General features: G+C 36.1%; 2 protein-coding genes across 3 annotated transcripts; one reads left to right on the top strand and one right to left on the bottom strand.

The window, feature by feature from the left end:
- Window positions 1-1,024: 1,024 nt before the first annotated feature.
- Window positions 1,025-1,720, bottom strand: LOC149266316 (uncharacterized). Its single transcript, XM_089407888.1, has one exon. The coding sequence runs from the start codon at window positions 1,718-1,720 to the stop codon at window positions 1,025-1,027; it is 696 nt and encodes a 231-aa protein (XP_089264014.1).
- Window positions 1,721-15,831: 14,111 nt separating this feature from the next.
- Window positions 15,832-22,551, top strand: LOC149266315 (5-methyltetrahydropteroyltriglutamate--homocysteine methyltransferase 1-like). Of its 2 annotated transcripts, none has more exons than XM_089430279.1 (15): window positions 15,832-15,972; window positions 17,317-17,684; window positions 17,795-17,882; window positions 18,108-18,235; window positions 18,344-18,535; window positions 18,830-19,032; window positions 19,149-19,312; window positions 19,594-19,674; window positions 19,929-20,095; window positions 20,492-20,597; window positions 20,686-20,936; window positions 21,063-21,135; window positions 21,250-21,378; window positions 21,537-21,758; window positions 21,951-22,551. In XM_089430279.1, exons 2-15 carry the CDS (start codon window positions 17,335-17,337, stop codon window positions 22,095-22,097), a joined length of 2,301 nt encoding a protein of 766 aa, XP_089286405.1. In that variant the 5' UTR covers window positions 15,832-15,972; window positions 17,317-17,334; the 3' UTR covers window positions 22,098-22,551. The 2 variants fall into 2 exon arrangements, with proteins under 2 accessions (XP_089286405.1, XP_089286410.1); XM_089430284.1 differs by having other exon boundaries at window positions 15,863-15,972; window positions 17,314-17,684.
- Window positions 22,552-23,075: the final 524 nt, after the last annotated feature.

The raw sequence follows: 23,075 nt of genomic DNA, 5'->3' as shown, positions 1-23,075 counted from the left end.
CTGCAATTCCTCCAAGTTGGCTTAAGCTTTACAGGGTCAATATTTAGAAAGTCATGGGCATCCAACAAGTTTTCGAAAAAGGCCGTGAGATGATCGCTTTGACCCCTGGAACCCCAAGATTCCGCTAAACCAAGAGAGAAATTTAGATCTCCACCAATGATTATATTCTCTTGATTCATAAAATCAGCCTCCATAAACCTATTCCAGAAGACTTCTCTGTTCTGACAAGGGCCATAGATATTGATAATCCTAAAAGGTCTGTTGAACTCCATCGATATGATATCAACCCCAAGTAGACCTTCTCCTCCCTAGACATTGAGGATTTTTGTGGATCGTTTATTAAAACCCAAAGCATAACCACCAGAGCGGCCCTTCACATCCAAAAAGTGAAAATCCCAATCTGGAAGAAAACTTAATAAGAGCTTATTGATTTGATGACCTTCTCCCAGAGTTTCTTGAAAGAAAATAGCGTCCAGTTTTTCAGACAGGCAGAGTCTCTTGAGAGCTAGCTTTTTGTCTGGGTTGGCTAGACCCCTACAATTGAAAGAGAGACAAATCATGGGGGGTGGTGAGAGGGTTGCTCTTTGCTCTAAGAACCCATTCAATTGGGGATTGGACCCCGGAAGCTACTTCAACACTAGCCCTTTTGATTGCCTTGGAAATTTTTGATTAGCGGCCGCGAGAAGGTTTAGGGGTAATGGTAGGGGGGGGGGGGGTCAATGTCTAGGCCAAGAGCCGATGAGGGTGCAACGGGGAGGGACCAGAGGAAGTATCAGTGTGGCCCACTTGGAAGTGGGCATTCATCGAGCGAGCAGGTGGTCCTATCCACAGAGGGGTGAGGAATGGGGGAAGGCAGGGCAGGAGGGGCAGAGGGAACCGGAAAAACCGGGGAGCACAACTTATTAACCTCAGCTTGAGAAACAACACAACTCATAGAAGAAGTTAAATTAACAGAACCTTCTACTGTATGAGAAAAATGAGGAAGAGAGGAGAAGGGAGTACCCGCAAAAGCCAAATCCTGGGTTCAGGATTTTACAGGAGGACGTTTTGATGCCCTTGCAGACTGATGAGAAGTGGCCTGCTGCGGTGTCTGACTAGAAGGCAGAGTAATCTCTTGGATGACCACTAGAGAAGGGAAGTTTGAATCCAAAGTTTGAGTGGAGGATGAGACCAACGCTTTGGCCGGGATCTGATTTTGCCCTGAAACTCTTGGATAGTCTTTATAGAGATGCCCCACTTCATGACATTTCCGACAATGAAAAGGAATGCCTTCGTAATCCAAAATTTGCCTCCGAGTAATGTCATCCATCTGTAGCAAGTATCTCTCAACCAATCCTTCTCTGGTATCTAGATGCACTAGTATACGAGCCATCGCTAGACAACCTGTGTCTTGATACGTTCTATCATGATCCAGGTAGACACCCAAGTCATCGCCTATTACCTTGAAGATCTCTTCCCCCCAAAATTGTAACGGGAGAGTAGGCAAATGAACCCAAATTGGCCTAGCTCCATGGTTCTCCTTTTCTGGGTCGAACATTGGTGACCATCTTTCTAATAACACTGGAGTCATCTCAACGTGCCAATACTGAGTGAGAACCCAGTCTACCTGATCCGGATGGGCAAAAATCAGAGCAAACCAGCCCCGGGAAAGTGAGAGAATACCTAGAAGCTGAATGAGGAGGTTTCCCCAAATTTCCACTGTCCACTTTCGTAGGCGCATCAGAGTGTAATTTCTTCCTCTTACCCTCCTAACTAACACAGTGCTCTCAATAAGAGCCGCTTATGCCATAGTGATTCCTTCTTCGAAGATTAAATGCCTGTCCCTTTCTCTGATTTTCGAGTTCCTTGATTTTTTTGGTCACTTTGGCAGCGTCTTGGCGACCCACTCACCATTCGCTAGGCTAATGTCTTTAGAGTCAACAGAGCGATTTTCCTCTGATGCTTGATGTTGCCTGATAATGCCTATGAAGCAGCCTGAAGGAGTGGCTGAGCCAACAGGTTTGAAGGTCGTATATAAAGGGGAAATCCCGAGGATGCCTATTTGTTCAGGCAACAACCCTTGTGTTGATTATCGAATTCCACTCGGTCCTTCTCCTGAAGAGCCCGCACCTCCTTGGGCATTTGTTCCTGCCGGAAATGCCTGCGACCATGTGTTCAGTTCCGACGGAGAAGGGATGGGAAGGAAAGGTGACTCCGAGCCCTCTTCTGTGGTAAAAATACCCTCCGAAACTACCGGTAGCAGATGTGAGTCTAGGGTTTGTGGTGTAACCTCCATGTCTTCCATTTGTGAAATAATTGCCTCAACCCCTGTGACCGGTAAAAGTGGCTGTCATCGGCTTAGTCAAAGCTAGAACCGGTCGAGTGAAATTGACCCAGATATCTTCAGTAGCTATGGAGTCAAAAGTATAGTCTAGTAGTTGTTCGTCCATCCGGGAGCCAGCTGCCCAAGAGAGCAGTGCACCATTCCTAGAAACTGGGAAAAGGAAAGACCACTGTTGATAAAAGGCAAACCCCGGTAAGAAAAACAATGAAGATGTCTCCGTTCCGTATTACCTTCAGCTGTCTTGACCTCCATGTATTCTTGTGAGTGCTGCAAGCTCCCAAGACCTCCTGGGCCTTTGACGAAACCTCTCTTGTAGCCTACGATGAACCTCTTGAAAAACGGTTGTGGTTTTGACAAAAAACAAGGGTTATATTTTAATGAGACTGTTAGACTGACCCACAGCCCCATAACCGCCCAACAAGTTGCTCGTGCCCACAGTTGTCCACACCTTCCGGTTATCAAAGGGAAGCTGTAGTCAAACTTGAATGGTAGAGAATATAAGACAACGGGTTATGAACCATCCCGCTTCAACCAAAAACAACATTTCCGCATCACAATAAGCTGTAAAAAGTAACACCTGCAGTGCGCATCCACCAGCCGAGAGCACCCAAGCCAAGAACTGTTAATATTTTACCTCTTGGAGCTCGAGTCCCACCCTCAAATCCTGCAGATGGTTTCTTCATCGAAACCCTCCTCCCCTCTCACTTCCATCATTATTTCAATTATTTTATGTGCAATATTTTAATTATTTTGTAAGATGTTTTCCTCTTAGATTCATACGTTTCTTGTTGTCCTTTTAACTGGTCCATGGCCATCAGATCCATTCAACAATCATGGATTTAATCTAAACCATCCACCTATAACATGTGACTACAACCTCATCATCATTACCAACTTTTCTATTCAAGACTTCATCGAACAAAATGTAGCCATGGAGGTATTCAATATGGCCATTGTCTCAGTTCACTACTACATAAGGCTTGATTATATTGACCACAATAATGACTAATCCATTATAAGAAGGTGGTGTTTGCTAAGTAGGAAGGGCTATTGGGTTATTTAATTTGGTCCATTGCGTGGAGTCCTAATGAGGCTCTCTCTCACATGTTTTGATACAATATTATCAAACAATTTCCCTTGATGATACAAAGGGACATTTTTATAATGTTCTAACATTATCATATCTATATATATATATATATATATATATATATATATATATATATATATTTATTTATTTGAATGTAAAACTTTAAAGTGTGAATAATTTCATATAGAAAACATAAAAAAATAATGTTATCGAATTGAGGCTTCTGTGATCCATATCAATTTATGAGAGATTCTTCAACGTAAATCACATAGAATATCATTTGTCGACGCGTTTCGAACCAACTAGTGTGGTTCGTCGTCAGGACAAGTTGAAGAAACAGATCCAGCTTAGCATGTTAAATAGTCTGAGCAGAGTCTTTTAAGAAATGCTAGATCTGTCTTCAACTTTGAAACCTGCAAACGTGCTCGTTCAAATTGATGAACCTTGGTTGCTATGGCTTTTCCGTGCAGGGATTCGATTGTCGAATTGAGGCTTCTGTGATCCATATCAATTTATGAGAGATTCTTCAACGTAAATCACATAGAATATCATTTGTCGACGCGTTTCGAACCAACTAGTGTGGTTCATCGTCAGGACAAGTTGAAGAAACAGATCCAGCTTAGCATGTTAAATAGTCTGAGCAGAGTCTTTTAAGAAATGCTAGATCTGTCTTCAACTTTGAAACCTGTAAGCGTGCTCGTTCAAATTGATGAACCTTGGTTGCGATGGCTTTTCCGTGCAGGGATTCGATTGTCGAATTGAGGCTTCTGTGATCCATATCAATTTATGAGAGATTATTCAACGTAAATCACATAGAATATCATTTGTCGACGCGTTTCGAACCAACTAGTGTGGTTCGAAACATGCTAAGCTGGATCTATTTAACATGCTAAGCTGGATCTATTTCTTCAACTTGTCCTGAAGATGAACCACACTAGTTGGTTCGAAACGCGTCGACAAATGATATTCTATGTGATTTACGTTGAAGAATCTCTCATAAATTGATATGGATCACAGAAGCCTCAATTCAACAATCGAACCCCTGCACGGAAAAGCCATCGCAACCAAGGTTCATCAATTTGAACGAGCACGCTTGCAGGTTTCAAAGTTGAAGACAGATCTAGCATTTCTTAAAAGACTCTGCTCAGACTATTTAACATGCTAAGCTGGATCTGTTTCTTCAACTTGTCCTGACGATGAACCACACTAGTTGGTTCGAAACGCGTCGACAAATGATATTCTATGTGATTTACGTTGAAGAATCTCTCATAAATTGATATGGATCATAGAAGCCTCAATTCGACAATCGAATCCCTACACAGAAAAGCCATCGCAACCAAGGTTCATCAATTTGAACGAGCACGCTTGCAGGTTTCAAAGTTGAAGACAGATCTAGCATTTCTTAAAAGACTCTGCTCAGACTATTTAACATGCTAAGCTGGATCTGTTTCTTCAACTTGTCCTGACGATGAACCACACTAGTTGGTTTGAAACGCGTCGACAAATGATATTCTATGTGATTTACGTTGAAGAATCTCTCAAAAAAAAAATAATGTTATGTTAAATTGGACCACCCATTTTTTGTTGAATTTTTCCATCTTGCTCTTTTTATACCATAAGATAAAATATAAAAATCAATACTTTGAAATATATAAAATATTATGATCATCTTAACCTGCTTGTGTTTGGGTAGAGGTTTTTCTACTATACAATAATAAATTGAATCCAATAACCTTACTGTAGATGTATATGTATATATGTGTGTGTGTGTTTTTATTGAAAATTTGTATTATAATTATAAATATATAAAGTGTAGCCCATATCCAAAAGTATTAGTTGAAACTTTTACTTTGTTGTGTATGATGATTTATGTTTTTCACAATATTAATATTCATAACTATATCTTATGTTATGAAAAACGTAAATCATTGAAACATTTGTAAATTTATAAGTCATACACAACAAAGTAAAATTTTCAACAACTACTTTTGATATGGATTACACCCTATATATATATATATATATATAATTATCATATAATTTTTCAATAGCAATAAGTTATAAGTTATGCTACGTTGCATAATAGACCATTAACAAATAATTCAATATATTTTTCCAATAAAATAAATGTTATTCTTATAATACATTATAGTGGTTTGGATAAAGTGGAGTTTAATTGCTACAATTTTCAAATTTGACTATCATTACATTTGTACATTAGACTTACTTAAACATCCTTATATTAAAATATTAACTTGACTCAAAATATTGGCATTGAGATAGATGTTATTTGTTACCATGTAACACATTACATAGCTATAAATGTATTTAACTACTTTCAATTTAATAAATAGAAAATTATTATTATTTAAATTTATTGAAAATGATACACAATATAACTATAAAACTAACTACCCCTTCTCGTATATGCTCATTATTTAGATTAAATACAATTTTTTGGGGTCCAATTTAAATTAGAAGTATCAGTGCATTAACATGTTGATTTGAAGTTTTATCTTATGCATTTCTCTTGGCTTGTGCTCAAGTGGATTGAGGGAAATTAGCACTTAGAGCAATTGGATTAATATAAAATTGGAAATTGGGCCAAAGAAGATTGTCTCAACTTCTACTATACTATCTAGTGCACATTCAAGCTATCTATTACATATTCAAGCTTGTCTTTGTTTCAAATTTCAATTTCTTTAATGCATAATCACGATTACAGACATGGCTTTTAAGAATCATAAATATAATATTATATCATACAATAATAACACGCAGATGTTATGGGTAGATACCACTAATTATATAATTTTAGCTATGCATTATAATGTATTATACATACATTGTTGCACTTTACCTTTACTCATAATGCATATGAGTGTAAAGACATTTGCCTCATTTTCATCCAACCAAAATCATAGTGGACAAAATCGAAGTTTTTATTTACATAAGTCTAATGAAATCCACTCAAAGAAAATGGATTCATATAAAATTGCAAATTGGGTTAAAGAAGATTGTCTCGGCTTTTACTGTTTGGTGTATATTCAAGCATGCCTTTATTTTACCTTCCAATGCCTTAGTACATAATCATTATGTCTTTGTTTTAGCTTTCAATGTCTTGGTACATAATCACTAATAAATGCATGCCTTTAATGGATCATAAGCACTTTAGCACAAACATATTAGTAAATGTGGTTGATATACGCAAAGACATCATTTAACAAAAACTCCTCCATATTTATCAAGCTGAAACCCTCAACTTCTTTGGCCGTTTTTTAAAATAGTAAATATTACTAGCACAACTATGAAATTACGAGTATATAGGTCTGGAAAGGTAATTGAAGCCAATCCATTGCATCAAAGTATATGACAACGAACACAATTTAGAGAACTCCACAAATCTCTTCAACCAAGCTTTTTCTCATCGCAACCCCAACCAAATGGTTCATTTATTTTAATTGTTTTTGTATGAACTATAAATTAATGATGAAGTGGTTTTGATGTGATGATTAAGATACGTTACTTTTGAAAATGCATAATATGATTTAAGATTTATAAAATAGAACTATGAAAATCAAACTCCAAAATTAATTTGGAAATTGGATGGATTCCAAAACAAAGGTTATGTAAATCATAACATAATTACTCTTAAAGTAAAATTGAGTATATCATAAATTTGAACAAAATCACACCTCCATGTACTCTATCAAATTTGATGTAAAAGGTATCTAAAAAGTCAAAGATAAAAGTTCTTGCATTTAAAGGGTTAAGTTGGAATTAGTTGTATCATATATATTAAGACAAAGTGATTTTTTCAGCACCTTAAATACGTATGTGTATTCGAATGAGTCAATTATGTTATCCGAATATGTACAATAAATGATGAGGAATCTATACAATGTCGAGAGAAGGAACTCCACAATAGAACGCTTTCAACGTAATTATTATATTGTATAACCATAACATGTGATATATTTGTGGGTAAATATAACTCTTTAAGTGGTTTTTATATATACATTACAATGTATTCATTTGACATACATTATTGTACTTTTCCTTTGCAAGGTAATGCATGCAAGTGTAAAGATGTTTACCTTATTTTCATCCAACCAAAATCATAATGTACTAGATTAAAGCTTTTTCCTTCTTTTTTTTTTATAAACAAAAATCTAATGGATTTATTTTTTGTTGGAGGAAAGAGCATATATGGATTCATTATTTTTTGTTGGATGAAAGAGCATATATGAAATCCATATAGCATAATTTGGTTGTAATAAAGTTTTGGAGGTTACTGGATCAATTCATGCAGTTTGAATATGTATTTTAAGTAGGGTTCATTCTAAATTCCAATAAAAATGAGTCATTGAGTTCTAATAAGAGAAAATTAGAAAAGCAACAAAATTTATCCTTTTATCACGTGCCTTCATATAATAGGATATTACATACTTGCAAGCTATATGAACTTGCCAAGTTTGAGTTAAAACTAAGTTTTATCATATTTGATCGAATATGATAGCCACCAAAGTAAAAGTCAAATTGTACATCTTATCTACACATCGATGATATAATGAGTAAATAACAAAACATATTTCTAAAATTAAGAAAACATCGTAATCCCTTCTTCTTTATCTAAATGTTCTAAACACAAAAATCATTAATACACAAAGTCCACCAAGTTTTCCGTTTTACCAAAGGGTAGTGACAACTTGCAAAACATATAAAATATTCACCAAAATAATCAGATATAAAATACAACACAATTCTCAACCCAAAATATCTCTTGATGCATTCCTAGATCAAGAAAGAAGCTACACATAAACAATATGACATTGAATAAATAATCACATTGCAATGTCTAAATCCATAATGTTCATTTAATGGGGCTTTCTTATATGAAGGTGCATATTTGAGTAACACATGGAATTGTTCTCTTTGCTACCAAAAGGTTAATGCATTTTGGTTATTGTTGTAGGCAACATCTTGACCAATAAAATTTCATTGATTATTTGGGGGGGTTTCTATGGATGGCATGGTGACTTGTTGAGAAGTTGAAAAAATGGTTTTGTCTGGTTTCATCACCATATCTAAAAAAGTTATACATAATATTTGTTTGTTTCTTCTACACGTTTCCATTATTTTTTGTGCCTTCATATATAAACCCATACATTGAGTACTTAGTAATCTGGCCTATTTATTTCATTTGAGGAATTTCCTCTCATAATTCATGTTGTTTGTATATTTGTGGAATATCCTTCATAATATATAGAGGAAAATAATGCATTGTGTTATTAAAAACACCTTTTGAGTAATGATTCACAACATAAATATTTTGAACCAATGAAAAATTTTGAGGCTTGAAAGTAGATAAATTTTGAAAATGTCTAGAGTTAAATAGTTTGCAATTTTATAGGAATGTTCATTTAAAATATCTATTCATAGTAGAGAGAACATTTGTTTTCAAGCTGCGAGTGATTCAAATCCTCAGACTATATGGATAAAGAGAGCCATTCAAAAATTGATACACATGTCGATCATTCATGTAAGGTACCCAACCCCTTAATGCCTGATTAGGTTTGTGGGGTTTGTCTAGATCTAACCTTCAAGATTAATTATGAATATGGGGATATCAAATTTCCTCTTACTTTAATCACCTAAAAATACATTTCTAATATAATCATTGTCTTCATCTCATCAACAACTTCCCAACAATATCAATTCATTCTATTCTGAGTTTCGAGCACAAAGTTATGTCCACTTGAAGATTATCCTCCAAAGCCACATCAACATTCATACTATAACACATTTCTAATACATGGCAACCCTTGGCCACATGTCATTCCTGCACTAGTCCATGTTCACCAACCTAGATCACTAGTAGGTAAATCGACTATCGACCCTCATGCAAGCATTTACCATTTAAACTTGCATGTCCAAAAATCCATCTGACATGACATGGGATATCAAACATTGGGGTCCGACCTCTCCATTGAATTCCATTACCTGACAAACTTTTGAGTTTTGTTTGTACCACCAACTAGTCCCTAAACTAGATCCAGTTCTACCACATATGATATCAAGCTGTCATTTGATGAGGCCCAACATTTTCATCACTCGAACCTCTCGGGGTCCAAACCTCTCGGTAGTCGATCTCTCGACATGCCAGTATGTCGATAGGTTGACATCATAGTCTCCCTTCAATTACCACCTCAATTCCACATCATATCCATGTCAAAACCACATCATCTCCACATCAATATCATGTCAACTCCACATCACCACCATGTCATCTCCACAATGTCAACACCACCTCATCTTTTGTGACGTTAGGATCCCTTATCAAGCTTGGAATTTTTGGGGAAATTCCCTGAAATCCTTGCCTTTTATCTGAGTCTAGAACACTGACATCTGTCACTACCCTTCATCAGTTGATGACAAGAACCTCTCTCACAATAAATGGGGTTTTGGGTCTCCTTAATACCAAGGAATCAACCCATTGCAAAAAGGTCCACTTTTTGATATCCTGATTCTTGATGCCCAATCAATGGACTCATATTGATGAAAACATTCTCGTTGATTGAAAAACATGTTGACGCCTATTAGTATTGGGAGTTCATAGATGTTCACCCTCAATTGACACCCGATCACCTGATTACCTAATCCCATTTGATGATGTCCCTAACTCTCCCTCTATGTTAACTAATAGAGTTTCAATTTTTGTTCGTATCAAGGTTTCCGCCCAATTGGCTCCAATGCGCTCCTCGAATATTAAAAGCAGAAAATGTTGACGCCAAATAACCAATGGATCGATATCCCCTTCCAATTGGCTCTTTTTCATGGCCTTTGTATTGGCCATATGACCAAGGGCTAATACCTTGAACTTCAAATTTTTCTTCAACTTAAAATAAAAGGTTTGATCCTAAATCTTAAAGGGGGTGACAATTCTCTAAGGCTCGAAAGGGATTCTAGGCCTATTCTAAAGGCCTGAGATATACTATGATAGGGTTGTTGTTTCCCTCAAAATATCATGAAGACTTCATAAGTCTTGTTCAAGCTGCAATAACATATCAAGGTCACTACCTCTAATTGTCGGGTGTGTGTTATATTCTTTCCACGACTAGCCCCACACGCGAAGTCGGGGGGTTAGAGGGTGGGTGGTCAGCACCCCCTTCGTTGCGCCAGGCACAATGGGGGGGTCACAGGGGGGTGGTAGCCCCCCTCTATGGGGTCCGGGGTAGTGCTCTCGCCATTGTTTATTTTTTATTTTTAGAATTCGTTTGCATGTAATTATGTATAGGGTTAAAACCTACACTAATCACACATATTTGAAAAAAATAAAAAAAATATGGCCTAAGGCCACATACTCAACTTCACTCAGCTGAAGAACTTCTCTTGCTCACTTAAGGCTAAAACTCCCTAATTTATGCTTCTATTTTTCTCACACATAGGTAACTAGTAGCTTGGCCTTTCCCATGAGGAAACCAAAATACCTACAAAGTGGATGACCTTCAAGTCCTCTTATACTCAACAAAGTTGCAGTCTTTGTTGTTCCATCCCATAACTAGTTTGGGCAAGGCCGACCACTCCCACAAATTACATGAAGGGATTAAGCTCCAAATCAACTTTGCACTATTATTTACAATTATATATATATATATATATATATATATATATATATATATATATATATATATATATATATATATATATATATTCCTTACAAAGAATATGCCCTCAAGATATATTCCCATGCACATAATTTATCCACAAGATGAAATAACAACTAGAGACCCAACATAGTATATCTTTGCTTATCCTATTATTACATTATACACATGAAATTAGCATAGCCACATTCATGATGTATTAAACAATATTCATATCATACACTCCTATTAGATATTCACAATATATATTAGACCATTTCTACCACCAAGTAGTATAATCATCATAATAATATTCACGAGCCTTGAATAATAGTTTCATTTCATTCATAAGAGATAAATACACTTATTTGATATGCTTAAGTTGTTGGTAATTGAAAAAGGGTGAGCCACTCTCCACCCAACCTTAGGCTCAACTACATTGCAATCCTTCTTGCAAATAGCCACCCTTAAGCCAGATTCGATGCCTTAGAGGAAACTTCACTCATGAGACACTCAAGGTCACAAATCAAGTAAGGAACATGAAGGCCACTCTCCTTCACTTAAAGGGTTCAATAATTTCGCTTCAATGCTAAATGTTTAGAAACAACACTTCATTACAATGCTAAATGTTTAGGAACAACACTTCATTACAATTCATGGCTTATGATGTTTTATGGGAAGCAATTCTCTTTGGTTTTCCTCTTGTTACTTCCATGCTATTTTCTATTCTATGCATTTCTCCCTCTCTATTACGTACAAGTTTCATTATTCATTTCCTCTTCCGTTGGGTCTCCTTGTTGATGGGATTACATGGTACGTAGCCCATACCTTAGGTAGTTAGGTATCACTTCCCTATTCATCATAAATGTTGGCAGCTTGGGTAATTCGACTGCCGCATAAGGAGTCTAGTCAATTAATTTAGTTAGGAAGTTTTTCTTGACTCCCCCTCACAACTTTCCTTAATGAAGATTCTTGTATAGGCATCAAAATCTATGTAGGTTGCACTATTCCTCAGTTTCATCAATACATGATAAAGTCTGACATGCTATCCATGTTGATTATCTAACATTAATAGTCTTAATTACATTTACAAAATATGGGTAGTTAGAAGGGACCTTATAGTTCAACCATGGACACAACATTGTTGGTAACTAGGTCTTGTTCAATGTGTTAAACTTATATGAGTAAGGTGCAAGTATATTTAAAGAGACGTAGTTGAAATATTTGTTATTGTCTAGTTTATTGAATTTTCTAGTTGAATGAAGTGATGTGCCAAGAGTTACAATTATTGAGCTAATAATTACCATTCAAATTGATTGAGTTAATGGGGTTGTTGACATCAATTGCTTTAGGAAATTGACTACTAATTCTTTTGATTTCCTTTTGAAAATGATGAATGATTGAATCCATGGGTATTCCCAAAATCTCTAATTTGCAATTGCAAATAGACCCAATTTCCATGTGGAATTACTATGTACATTGTTGTTTGGATTGTATTGAGTGATTGTGGAGCTATTTGTAATATAAAGGTTATCTTTTACCATTGATATGGTAAGAATTTTTGAGAATAATGATTGGGGGTTGTGCATGTTTTAATGAGTCTTAATATAATATTAATTCAAAGCATCCCTCATTTCAATGTTGATAAAGTGTGATAGACAACAACCTTGACCTCAATTGTGTGTGTGTGTGTGTGTGTGTGTGTGTGTATATGAGAGAGAGAGAGAGAGAGAGAGAGAGAGAGAGAGAATTCTAGATGATAATACTCATTTGAAATATTGTCTACTTCAATATCATGATTCCTTGGTTTATGAGTAGCTTGACTCCATGTGCATATTTGAAAGAAAAGCTTATGATTATAAGCAAGATCATACCCTAGTACAAGACAACTTCTTTTGAAAAAAATGTGTTATGAAAAAATCGAACTATAAGGAAAACACTCAAATCATGTTTGCCATTCATAAAATAATCATGGAGAAAATGTTGAGCTTAGTTGAGACATGGGCATTGGATATCATTAAATGAAAATATATCATGGAAATTCTGTACTTCAACGATTTTGGTATGACGTTTGTAATAGGTTGGTCGCCTTGAACTTTTATTCACTCTATGAATTTCATATTTTTAAAAGAACTTAATAATTAACACTCAAATGCCATACACCAATCAAATACTAATTATACTTGCACAATGGAAAGTTACTTTTGAAATGATTATTTTATAATTGCCTATGGTTGAGATCCATAAGGTATGCACATGATAATAATGGTTTCCTCGACAACTACATTGATTCATGCATGCTAGTTACAAGTTTGATTATAGGACTAATAGTCACACATATAGATAACCAAAGTAGTGAAATATGTGTCACAATAATGGAAACCTTGGATTGATAATTCATTTTATGGAATATATGTGAGGAGGATCACACCGTTTAAAATTTGATTGAGATTCACACTTTTGTACAATCCTGTGTGGCTCTGCATAAACATTATACTATTTAGATCATCATATCAACATACAATATTGGATGGATTTTGGTTGGATGATGTTTGTGCGTTAAAGATAAAAAATATCCGTATAAAAAATAAAAAAGAGCAATGAATCTCTGGTCATATAATAATAATTTGAACTAAAGATAGTTTGTATTGTGAGTCTCAGGGTCAACTTCATTTCTTGAAGTCAAAATAAGATTCAGTTGGATTCTAATAATCGTTATGGAAGGAAGACATTAATAACCAATATAGTTACGATTTGCTCCGCTCCTTCAAATGAATTCTTCCACAACAAGGAACAAGAGGACATGGACCATCTAATAACATGACATGGAATGTCTAATTGCAAAGTGGATTTGGTGGTGTACAATTTGTAAGACGATTTCTAACATGAGTAATATGGAGGTAAATTGGGGCCAACATATCTATAACTGTCAGTCAATGTATTTGGAGTGGTGGTCGTAGTGAGAGGACCAACAAACCCGACAAAGCCCCATGCTGGATATCATGCCTAAGCTATGAGGTTTGGTGCCTAAGAATTAGACGATGAAATCAAGTTCAAAATTAGATTCAGTTGGATTCTAATAATTGTTATGGAAGGAAGACATTAATAACCAATAGAGTTATGATTTTCTCTGCTCCAAATAAATTCTTCCACAACAAGGAACAAGAGGACATGGACCATCTAATAACATGACATGGAATGTCTAATTGCAAAGTGGATTTGGTGGTGTACAATTTGTAAGACGATTTCTAACAGGAGTAATATGGAGGTAAATGGGGGTCAACATATCTGTAATTGTCAGTCAACATGTTTGGAGTGGTGGTCGCAGTGAGAGGACCAACAAACCCGACAAAGCCCCATGCTGGATACCATGCCTAAACTATGAGGTTTGGTGCCTAAGAATTAGACGATGAAATCAATTTTTATGGTCATCCCACAATATTGACGAATAGGAGTGAATCAAGAACCACATCAGGGAATATATTGAACTAGGGGAACCCCTTATGACATAATAACAAACTTGTATATTCTTTACTCATTTTTATTAAATTTTAAATAATATAAATTATAATTTTTATTATGTCAAATTGTAATGTATTTAGGGGGGATAAGATGAAGTACCTAGGGAGGTGCCCAAGGGGATAATAAATGTAATGTGACTATAATAATGTAATATACCCACTTCGTAATTAAAAGAAAATAATATAATAATTAGAAGTATTTGAGATAAGGCCCTTGGGAATACTCATGATAAAATATATTTACACATGATTATCATTGTATGGGAGGTGTGTTAAATTGTATTGTCTTGTAAGAAATATGTTCTATAGAGTGCTTCCTTTCACACTAAGTATATAATGGTATTACCTTATCTTAAGCATTATTCTCTATAGTTTTTAGTGTTGTTCATGACAAAAATTTGAATTTTTTTTATGTTTTTATATTTATTTTGTAAATTTTATAATAAATCCTCTTATATTTTTAAAGTTTAATTGAATAATATTCTATAACAAAAAGTATAAAAGATTACATTCCATTTCATATGTATCACTTAATAAAATTACAACTATAAAATATATCTCTAATAAATAAAATAATTATAACACACTTTTTATAATCATAAAATATATATATATATATATATATTTTTTTTTTATATAAAATTTTGAAATATGTAAAATTTTACACCCAAAAAAATAATAAAAAAAATAAAATAATTTATATTAAAAATTTTAGAATACAAAAAACCTACCATTTTAAATATCAACCATCTGAATATTTTTTATCACAATTAATATATACTAAATTTACAACACACATCAAAGTCCAAAATCCAACAACTCCCACCAACCAAAAAGTTCACATATCCCACCAACCAAAATAATCGGCTGAGGTATACAAAACCATGTAGTGGAGATTAACCATTGAATTCCTTCACATGTATAAAAGGTCCAAATAATAGGCACCAACCAGGTTCACCAACAAAGCAGAGTTCAGTTATGTTGTAGACTTGACCTACTTCATGACAGTGAAAGACTATCAAGCGAGTTGGTAACAATATATAAAAAAGGACAAGCTATGATTATTGGGTCAAAGGTAGCCGCTCAAACTATTCACACCAACTCTGGGAATGGCAAGGAAATCATGTTCTCAAAAAATTTAAACTGTAAGGTTTGGAGGGGCATGGTGCGTAGGGTTGGCCCCTTAACAAGCGTACATAATTGTAATTGTAATAAGAAAGCAAGCATCCCATGGACCCATCATCAACCACCCACTATGATTTGATTATGACCACCCTAAACTCTTCATCTATATATATGTGCATGTCCACACAGTTATACTTCACCCAAGGCTTCTGAAAGTTAGGCAGAAGATATAAACCCTGCCAGCTGCTGCCACAATTTCCTTTGCAGGTCAGCTCTCCGTTCTAATGCCATTTTAATTTTTTAATTTGTACTCTGGAAGGTGGAGTTGAAAAACCTTCATCATTTGTTTTGTTGCACACAAAGAATCCACCTGCACTCCACAGCACCTGTGACTGTGGGTGATCTCTATGTATGTGCCAGAGTGTGGCAGAAAAACAGTGTGTTGACTCTAGATGATGCATTGGGCATATTGAAGGTGAACATTGGTAAAGACCCATTTAAAGTGGGTCTGGAGTTACATAATTGAACAATGTATCAAATATGGAGACTCAGACATCCATGTTCAGATATGTTTGATATGTCTGTACTAGTGTCGATGTATTTTTTTGGGTACATGTAAACATTTTTGTTTGATTGGTGGGGAACTACGAACCCCAGCTTTTGATGTTTGTAAATTCGTTTATTTGATTGATTGGAAAAGAGTAGAGAATTTCAGTACCTCATCAATTCTGCAAAGTTATATTTCGGTACCTTAGTGGGGAAACATATCTTCCATGACATTTGAACATGAGTTCCCACAATGAGAACTCATTGTGAACCCGAGATCTGAACTAATGTTGGTGTTATTGTGTGAAGACATTTTTTATTAGTTTGGTCTGTAATTTTCATTGAAATATTCAATTTATGTAGACTGGTGAGGGAGATGATGCGCATCAATTTGGTTGCCTACGCTTTTGCTGTTATATGGTCAACATGTCTTAGAAGTTAGACCTGCTTCAGCCTAATTTCCTTGTCATTGATATGGTGGAAGTAGGCCCTTCTCCACAAATATTGGAACCTTGCAGTCCAATCAAATGCTATAACATCCCTCAATCCATTCCTAACTTTTGATCATCATGGTCTAGTTGTTTACGGTTTATTTCATAATTTTTTTAGATTCTAGGTGTGCACTACTTTCTGGGCATATGTGGACCAGTTCTGCAAACCCATGTTGTTTTTGTATATTAGGTTAGTATGAATACGCAATAGGGGAGATTATAAAAGAATGGCTGGCCTTATAGCTGGATACTGGTCTGTCAATATGCATTGGGTATAACAATATGTGTTACTAGTGAGTTTGAACTTTTTTCCACACTGTAATATGGACAACTGTTCGGGAAATGATTCAACTGCTTAACCCCTTTGGTCTGTACTCAAATACAGTTATATTATAGTTCATATTAATACGCTCTATTGAGCCGGTCAATGCCTCTTGGGTTCTGACTGGAGTGTTGAAATCTTATGAACTTATACAATTAAAAAGCTTCTGTCCTAGAAAATTGTCAAAATTCACCTATGATCTTGTTTGAGAGTTTATAACTTATAAGCATCCTTCTTTTGTCCCTTCAGCAGGATTCAAAGTCCTTATTCATGGCTTCCCATGTGGTTGGTTATCCCCGAATTGCCCCCAAGAGAGAACTCAAGTTTGCACTTGAATCCTTTTGGGACGGCAAGAGCAGTGCAACTGAGTTGCAGAATGTAGCAAAGAATTTGAGAGCTGCAACATGGAAACAAATGGCTGATGCTGGTCTAACATACATCCCAAGCAACACCTTTTCCTACTATGATCAGGTCCTTGACACAACTGCCATGGTTGGGGCTGTTCCTCCACGATATGGGTGGACTGGTGGTGAGATTGGATTCGACACTTACTTCTCAATGGCACGTGGAAATGCTAAGCTTCCTGCTATGGAGATGACCAAGTGGTTTGACACTAACTAGTAAGTGCAGCACTACGACTTGTAACAGGCTGTCAATACCGTGATTCTACTAAATCGATTTTTTTTTTTCATTGAGTGGCTTTAAACATAGATAATATTGTCCTTTTCAGCCACTACATCGTTCCAGAGCTGGGACCAGAAATTAAATTCAAGTACTCTTCACACAAAGCTGTGGATGAATACAAAGAGGCTAAAGAGGTCAGTATTGTTCATTTTACAACAAAAACATTTTCGTTTGAAGCAGGCTTTCTTGTGTGTCGTTCTTAGCTTCTTAATATGAAAAACACCGACTCTTTGCTGTTTGACTGAGAAAGATCCTTACATTTTCCACATTTCATTGGCATGAAAGTTTTGGATGGTGAACTCTGTGAGATTGTAGCCACTTTTTGGATGTACAATTAATGCTTGTTTTTTGGAGTGCAGATTGGTATTGAGACTGTACCTGTCATTATAGGTCCTGTGTCATACTTGTTGTTATCAAAGCCTGCAAAGGGTGTTCCTAAAACATTTGACCTTCTTTCTCTGCTTGATTCGATTCTGCCGGTCTACAAGTAAGTTTTCATGTAAAAGCCTCCTTAGCTCACAGATTCATGCGCTTGATATTGTAAGTAATGGCACAGTCTGACAATAATTTTTAATTTGTGTTGTGGTTAATTTAGGGAGGTCTTAGGTGAGTTGAAGGAGGCTGGGGCAACATGGATACAGTTTGATGAACCCTCGCTTGTAATGGACCTTGAGGCTCACCACCTGAACGCTTTCTCTAAAGCTTATTCTTTCTTAGAAGAAGTACTTGTTGGGACCAAATTGCTTGTAGAAACATACTTTGCAGATATTCCTGTTGAGACATATAGGTAAAGCGACATCCTTTGCATATGCTTATGTAGATGATACATTTCTTTGTATTGAGAAAATAAAAATCATACTGCATCTCTCTTGAAAACAGGAAGATAGTACTTGAATTCCAAAACTCATATAGTGTAGCTTTAGGGATCCAAATTTTCTAATACTCTGAAATACACTATTTGTATCATAGCCATCATTCAGTTTCTTGAAAACAGTTAGAAAGTACTTGAATTCCAAGGGTCACACGGTGCATCTTTGGGTATCTAATCTTCTAATACTGTGAAATGTACCATCTACCTCAGGACCATCATCCAGTTGAAGGCTATATCTGCTATTGGGTTAGACCTAGTACGTGGAACTAAAACACTCAACCTTGTCAAAACTGTTGGCTTTCCGGGAGACAAATACCTTTTTGCTGGAGTAATTGATGGGAGAAACATCTGGGCTAATGATTTGGCAGCATCGTTTAGCATTTTAAGGGATCTTCAAACGAGTGTTGATAAAGGTATGTGTGCACTACGCACACTATATTACCTTGTTTGGGGTGCTTTTGGACTGAGAAATAATAAATTCCATATGCTTTTCTAGTTAATCTGAGAATGCCATCTGTTTGAATTGCAGGCAAAATAGTTGTCTCCACGTCCTGCTCTCTTCTCCATACAGCTGTGGATTTAGTAAATGAGACAAAGCTTGATAATGAAATTAAGTCCTGGCTTGCATTTGCTGCACAAAAAGTACTTGAAGTAGTAGCTCTGGCAAAAGCATTGATTGGTCAAGCAGATCGGGTAAAAGATTATTGACATTTTTGGAACTTGCACTCTGTTAATTAAAGTATGTGGGAGGAAATGTTAATTGCAATTACAAGCTGGAATACATTTCCTATAGGGATGAAGACTTTGGATGAGGGTATACCTAAAGTCTAGGTTTCTGACCTCAGGAGTTGGTTGTTACATGCATTTAAAATCTGCCCTTTTCCCGTCTGAGCATTGTTTTCATACTGATGTTTTGTAATCTAGAGCATTTGATTCAAAAATCTGAGTCTATCTAACATAGTAATTTTTGGCAGGCATATTTTGCTGCCAATGCAGCTGCTATATCTTCAAGAAAGACCTCTCCTAGAGTGAACAATAAGGCAGTGCAAAAAGCTGTATGTTGACAAATGCTCTGTTTTCTATTGTTTGGCTTATTATCTCCACTTTGTTAGTTATATTGTTTTTTTTTTTTCCTTCTTGTTATCTTACAGTTATCAATATAGCTTGTCTACAAACTGTAAGCCCTTTTATTAATGAACTGAAAGGATATTTTTTCAGATCTGATTAGTACATTACCTTCTGCATTTTGTCGATGGTTAATTGGAAGCCATTAGGTACTTTATTTGAAGTGGTTTGGTTTAAATTACAGGCTGAAGCATTAAAAGGCTCTGATCACCGGCGAGCTACACCTGTAGTTGTTCGTTTAGATAAGCAGCAGAAAAAGTTGAACCTCCCAATTCTTCCAACGACCACAATTGGGTCCTTTCCTCAGACAGTAGAACTTCGCAGAGTTCGCCGTGAATACAAATCAAATAAGTATGTTATGTTGGATAGATGTCAACTTGCAAAATATATATCAAATAAGTATGTTATGTTGGATAGATGTCAACTTGCAAAATATATAGTATAAGACTTACATTAACAGGCATGTTTTACCAACCAGCATATATCCATTTTAAATACGGATCTAACATGAGCCGAGAGGGATTCAATTTGTTTATGTGCAAATTTTGTTAGGAGCATGTTTTGTATAGTTGTTTTTTTTAGATTTTTTTAAATTTTTATTGTTATGATGGACAAACAGAGTTACACATCATACTGGGCTGTAGAATGAACAGAGTTAAACATCATACTGGGCTGTAAAATGAGTCTCTAGGTCAATAATTTACCTTGTCTGTCAAAATGCATGTCTAAATTTCTGATTTGTAACAGGATTTCAGAAGCAGATTACGTTCAGTCCATTCAGCAGGAAATCGCAAAAGTGGTTAAACTGCAGGAAGATCTGGACATCGATGTTCTTGTGCATGGTGAACCTGAGGTGGGTGCTGCATTGATTTGGTTGAAATCATCAAACAACATCTATTGTTATGATGGAACCTAATTATTTGTCTTATCTCTTTCTGCAGAGAAACGACATGGTAGAATATTTTGGGGAACAGCTTCAGGGATTTGCATTCACAGTTAATGGCTGGGTACAGTCTTATGGTTCTCGTTGTGTGAAGCCACCGATTATTTATGGAGATGTCAGCCGCCCAAAACCAATGACTGTGTTTTGGTCAAAGTATGCCCAGAGTTTGACTGCCCGCCCTATGAAGGGAATGCTTACAGGTCCTGTGACAATTTTGAATTGGTCCTTTGTAAGAGATGATCAGCCCAGGTAAGGGTAACCAACTCTTCATCATAATTGAATCTCCACTTGTGATTCCCAGTTCAATTTCCCCCCTTTATCGAATTGTTAGATCCATTTCAACCTTTTAATTGAAGTCCCTTACATGTCTTGTAGGTCAGAAACCAGCATGCAAATTGCACTAGCTATCAAAGACGAGGTTGAAGATTTGGAGGCAGCTGGTATTCAGGTATGCCTTTGCAATTGGTCAGTCTAAAATCATGCCATTTATTTTCTGTATAGTGCCCTTTCGTTTAACTTTATTGTTATATATCACCGAACTACTATCATTCTGCATTCTCAGGTGATCCAAATCGATGAGGCAGCCCTGAGGGAAGGACTACCTTTGCGTAAGGCAGAACAGGCTCACTACCTGGAATGGGCTGTTCATGGTTTCCGTATCACCAACTGTGGTGTAAAGGATACTACTCAGGTTTGTTTAAACTTCTAAGATGCCCTCTTTCATCTCTTTGTGTAGCAATAATGTGCAACCAGTGGACATGAGTTGAACTGCTGTTTGGTTCTTTCGGCATTTTATACGCCTTGCAATATCAATTCTCCGTTCCACTAATATGGTACCTGTTTGTTCAGATCCACACCCACATGTGTTACTCCAACTTCAACGACATTATTCATTCCATTATTGATATGGATGCCGATGTCATTACCATTGAGAATTCCCGCTCCGATGAGAAATTACTCAGAGTTTTCCAGGAGGGTGTGAAATATGGGGCCGGAATCGGCCCTGGGGTTTATGATATACACTCTCCTCGCATTCCAGACACAGAAGAAATTGCAGACCGTATCCGCAAGGTACTGCTACATCATTTTATTCACTTGGTCGTATCAATTTGCCCCTTCACTAGTCAATTCCTGCAAGTAATATAACATGAGGTGCATTTTCTAACAAACAAAAAATAGTATTACTTAGGACTCAGGACTCAGGAGACGCCCTTGCATTATGTTTTGGTATTAACTCTTTTTAATCGTCTCCTGCTCTGCCAGTTACTCGCTGTGTTGGAGACAAACATCCTGTGGGTAAATCCAGATTGTGGTTTGAAAACCAGGAAGTATGATGAAGTTGTTCCTGCGTTGACCAACATGGTTGCATCTGCCAAGTTGCTGCGAACTGAGCTTGCCTCTGCAAAATGATCAAGAAAGCAATTCAACATCAGCATTTTAGTGCAATAAAGAGGTGGAAGAATAATTTTGGATTGCTGAATAAGGGACATATTACGGCCTCCTGTGAAGGGTTAGTTGGTTTGTGGTCTAGCGGTAGATCAGTGGAAGTTCACCATAACTACCCAAGGTTTGATTCTCAGTGCATATCATATGGCTGTACCTGAGAATCACCGAAGTGACACATCCCAGAGATTGAGCCCACTCTGGCCAAAAATGGAGAGTTTCTGTTAAAAGGAAAAGCCTTAATGTTGATGTAAAGAGACACTAGTTTTTAAAGAATTTTCAGAGTTGTCAGTTGACTAGCCTGATCATTCTTCTAAATATTTCAGTAGACATTTTTCTTCCTGCTATTACAAAAGCATCATGCGCATGGAAAATGTCTCATCTAAAGTTGTTATAACATATGGAGTTTCTCATTTCTGCATGCCTGTTGTGCCTACTATTGATATAAAAATTTTCAGCATGGTTTCTGAGTTTGTTATTTATCCTATGAATATCTTATTTTTCCTATTTTTGCCTAATCAGATTTTTGGTGGAAAGATTTAAATGATTGTGTTTTATGACTCACAAGACACATCACAAATCATATATTTAATTGAAATTTGAAAGTGTTTCGATCAGAAATATACCTTCACATAAGGTTGATGCAAGTACAGATATATCTCTGTAGACATGTTGTGAAGTGGTTTAGCTCGGATGCATTTCGATTGTGAAGTTTGATGTTATTTCATATGAGTTCTATTCTGCTGGGCTTAGTCGTGAAGCTGCTTGATTAAAACTTGTAGTCAGGCAACTAGTTGGGTGTTTACAGGATCTCATTCATCTATTGTAGCAACATGATAGAGCTGAATTCAAGAATGGAAGATTAGATGCATCTCGGGTGAGTTACAGGTTACTGAACACTTCTTAACAAGTTTTTTTTATTTTAGTTTTGCTTCAAAGAAAAGC

This window comes from Pinus tabuliformis, chromosome 6 (genome assembly GCF_031772625.1).
Source record: "Pinus tabuliformis cultivar Carrire ecotype Pingquan chromosome 6, CPIR1, whole genome shotgun sequence".
Classification (NCBI taxonomy): Eukaryota; Viridiplantae; Streptophyta; class Pinopsida; order Pinales; family Pinaceae; genus Pinus; species Pinus tabuliformis.
This window is presented reverse-complemented; position numbering and strand designations above follow the sequence as displayed.

Coding starts and splice junctions, on each gene's coding strand:
- LOC149266316 (XM_089407888.1), bottom strand. CDS start 1,720: ATGCGCCTACGAAAGTGGACAGTGGAAATTTGGGGAAACCTCCTCATT.
- LOC149266315 (XM_089430279.1), top strand. CDS start 17,335: ATGGCTTCCCATGTGGTTGGTTATCCCCGAATTGCCCCCAAGAGAGAA. Junction 19,033..19,148: donor TCAAACGAGTGTTGATAAAG/GTATGTGTGCAC, acceptor TTTGAATTGCAG/GCAAAATAGTTGTCTCCACG. Junction 19,313..19,593: donor TGATTGGTCAAGCAGATCGG/GTAAAAGATTAT, acceptor AATTTTTGGCAG/GCATATTTTGCTGCCAATGC.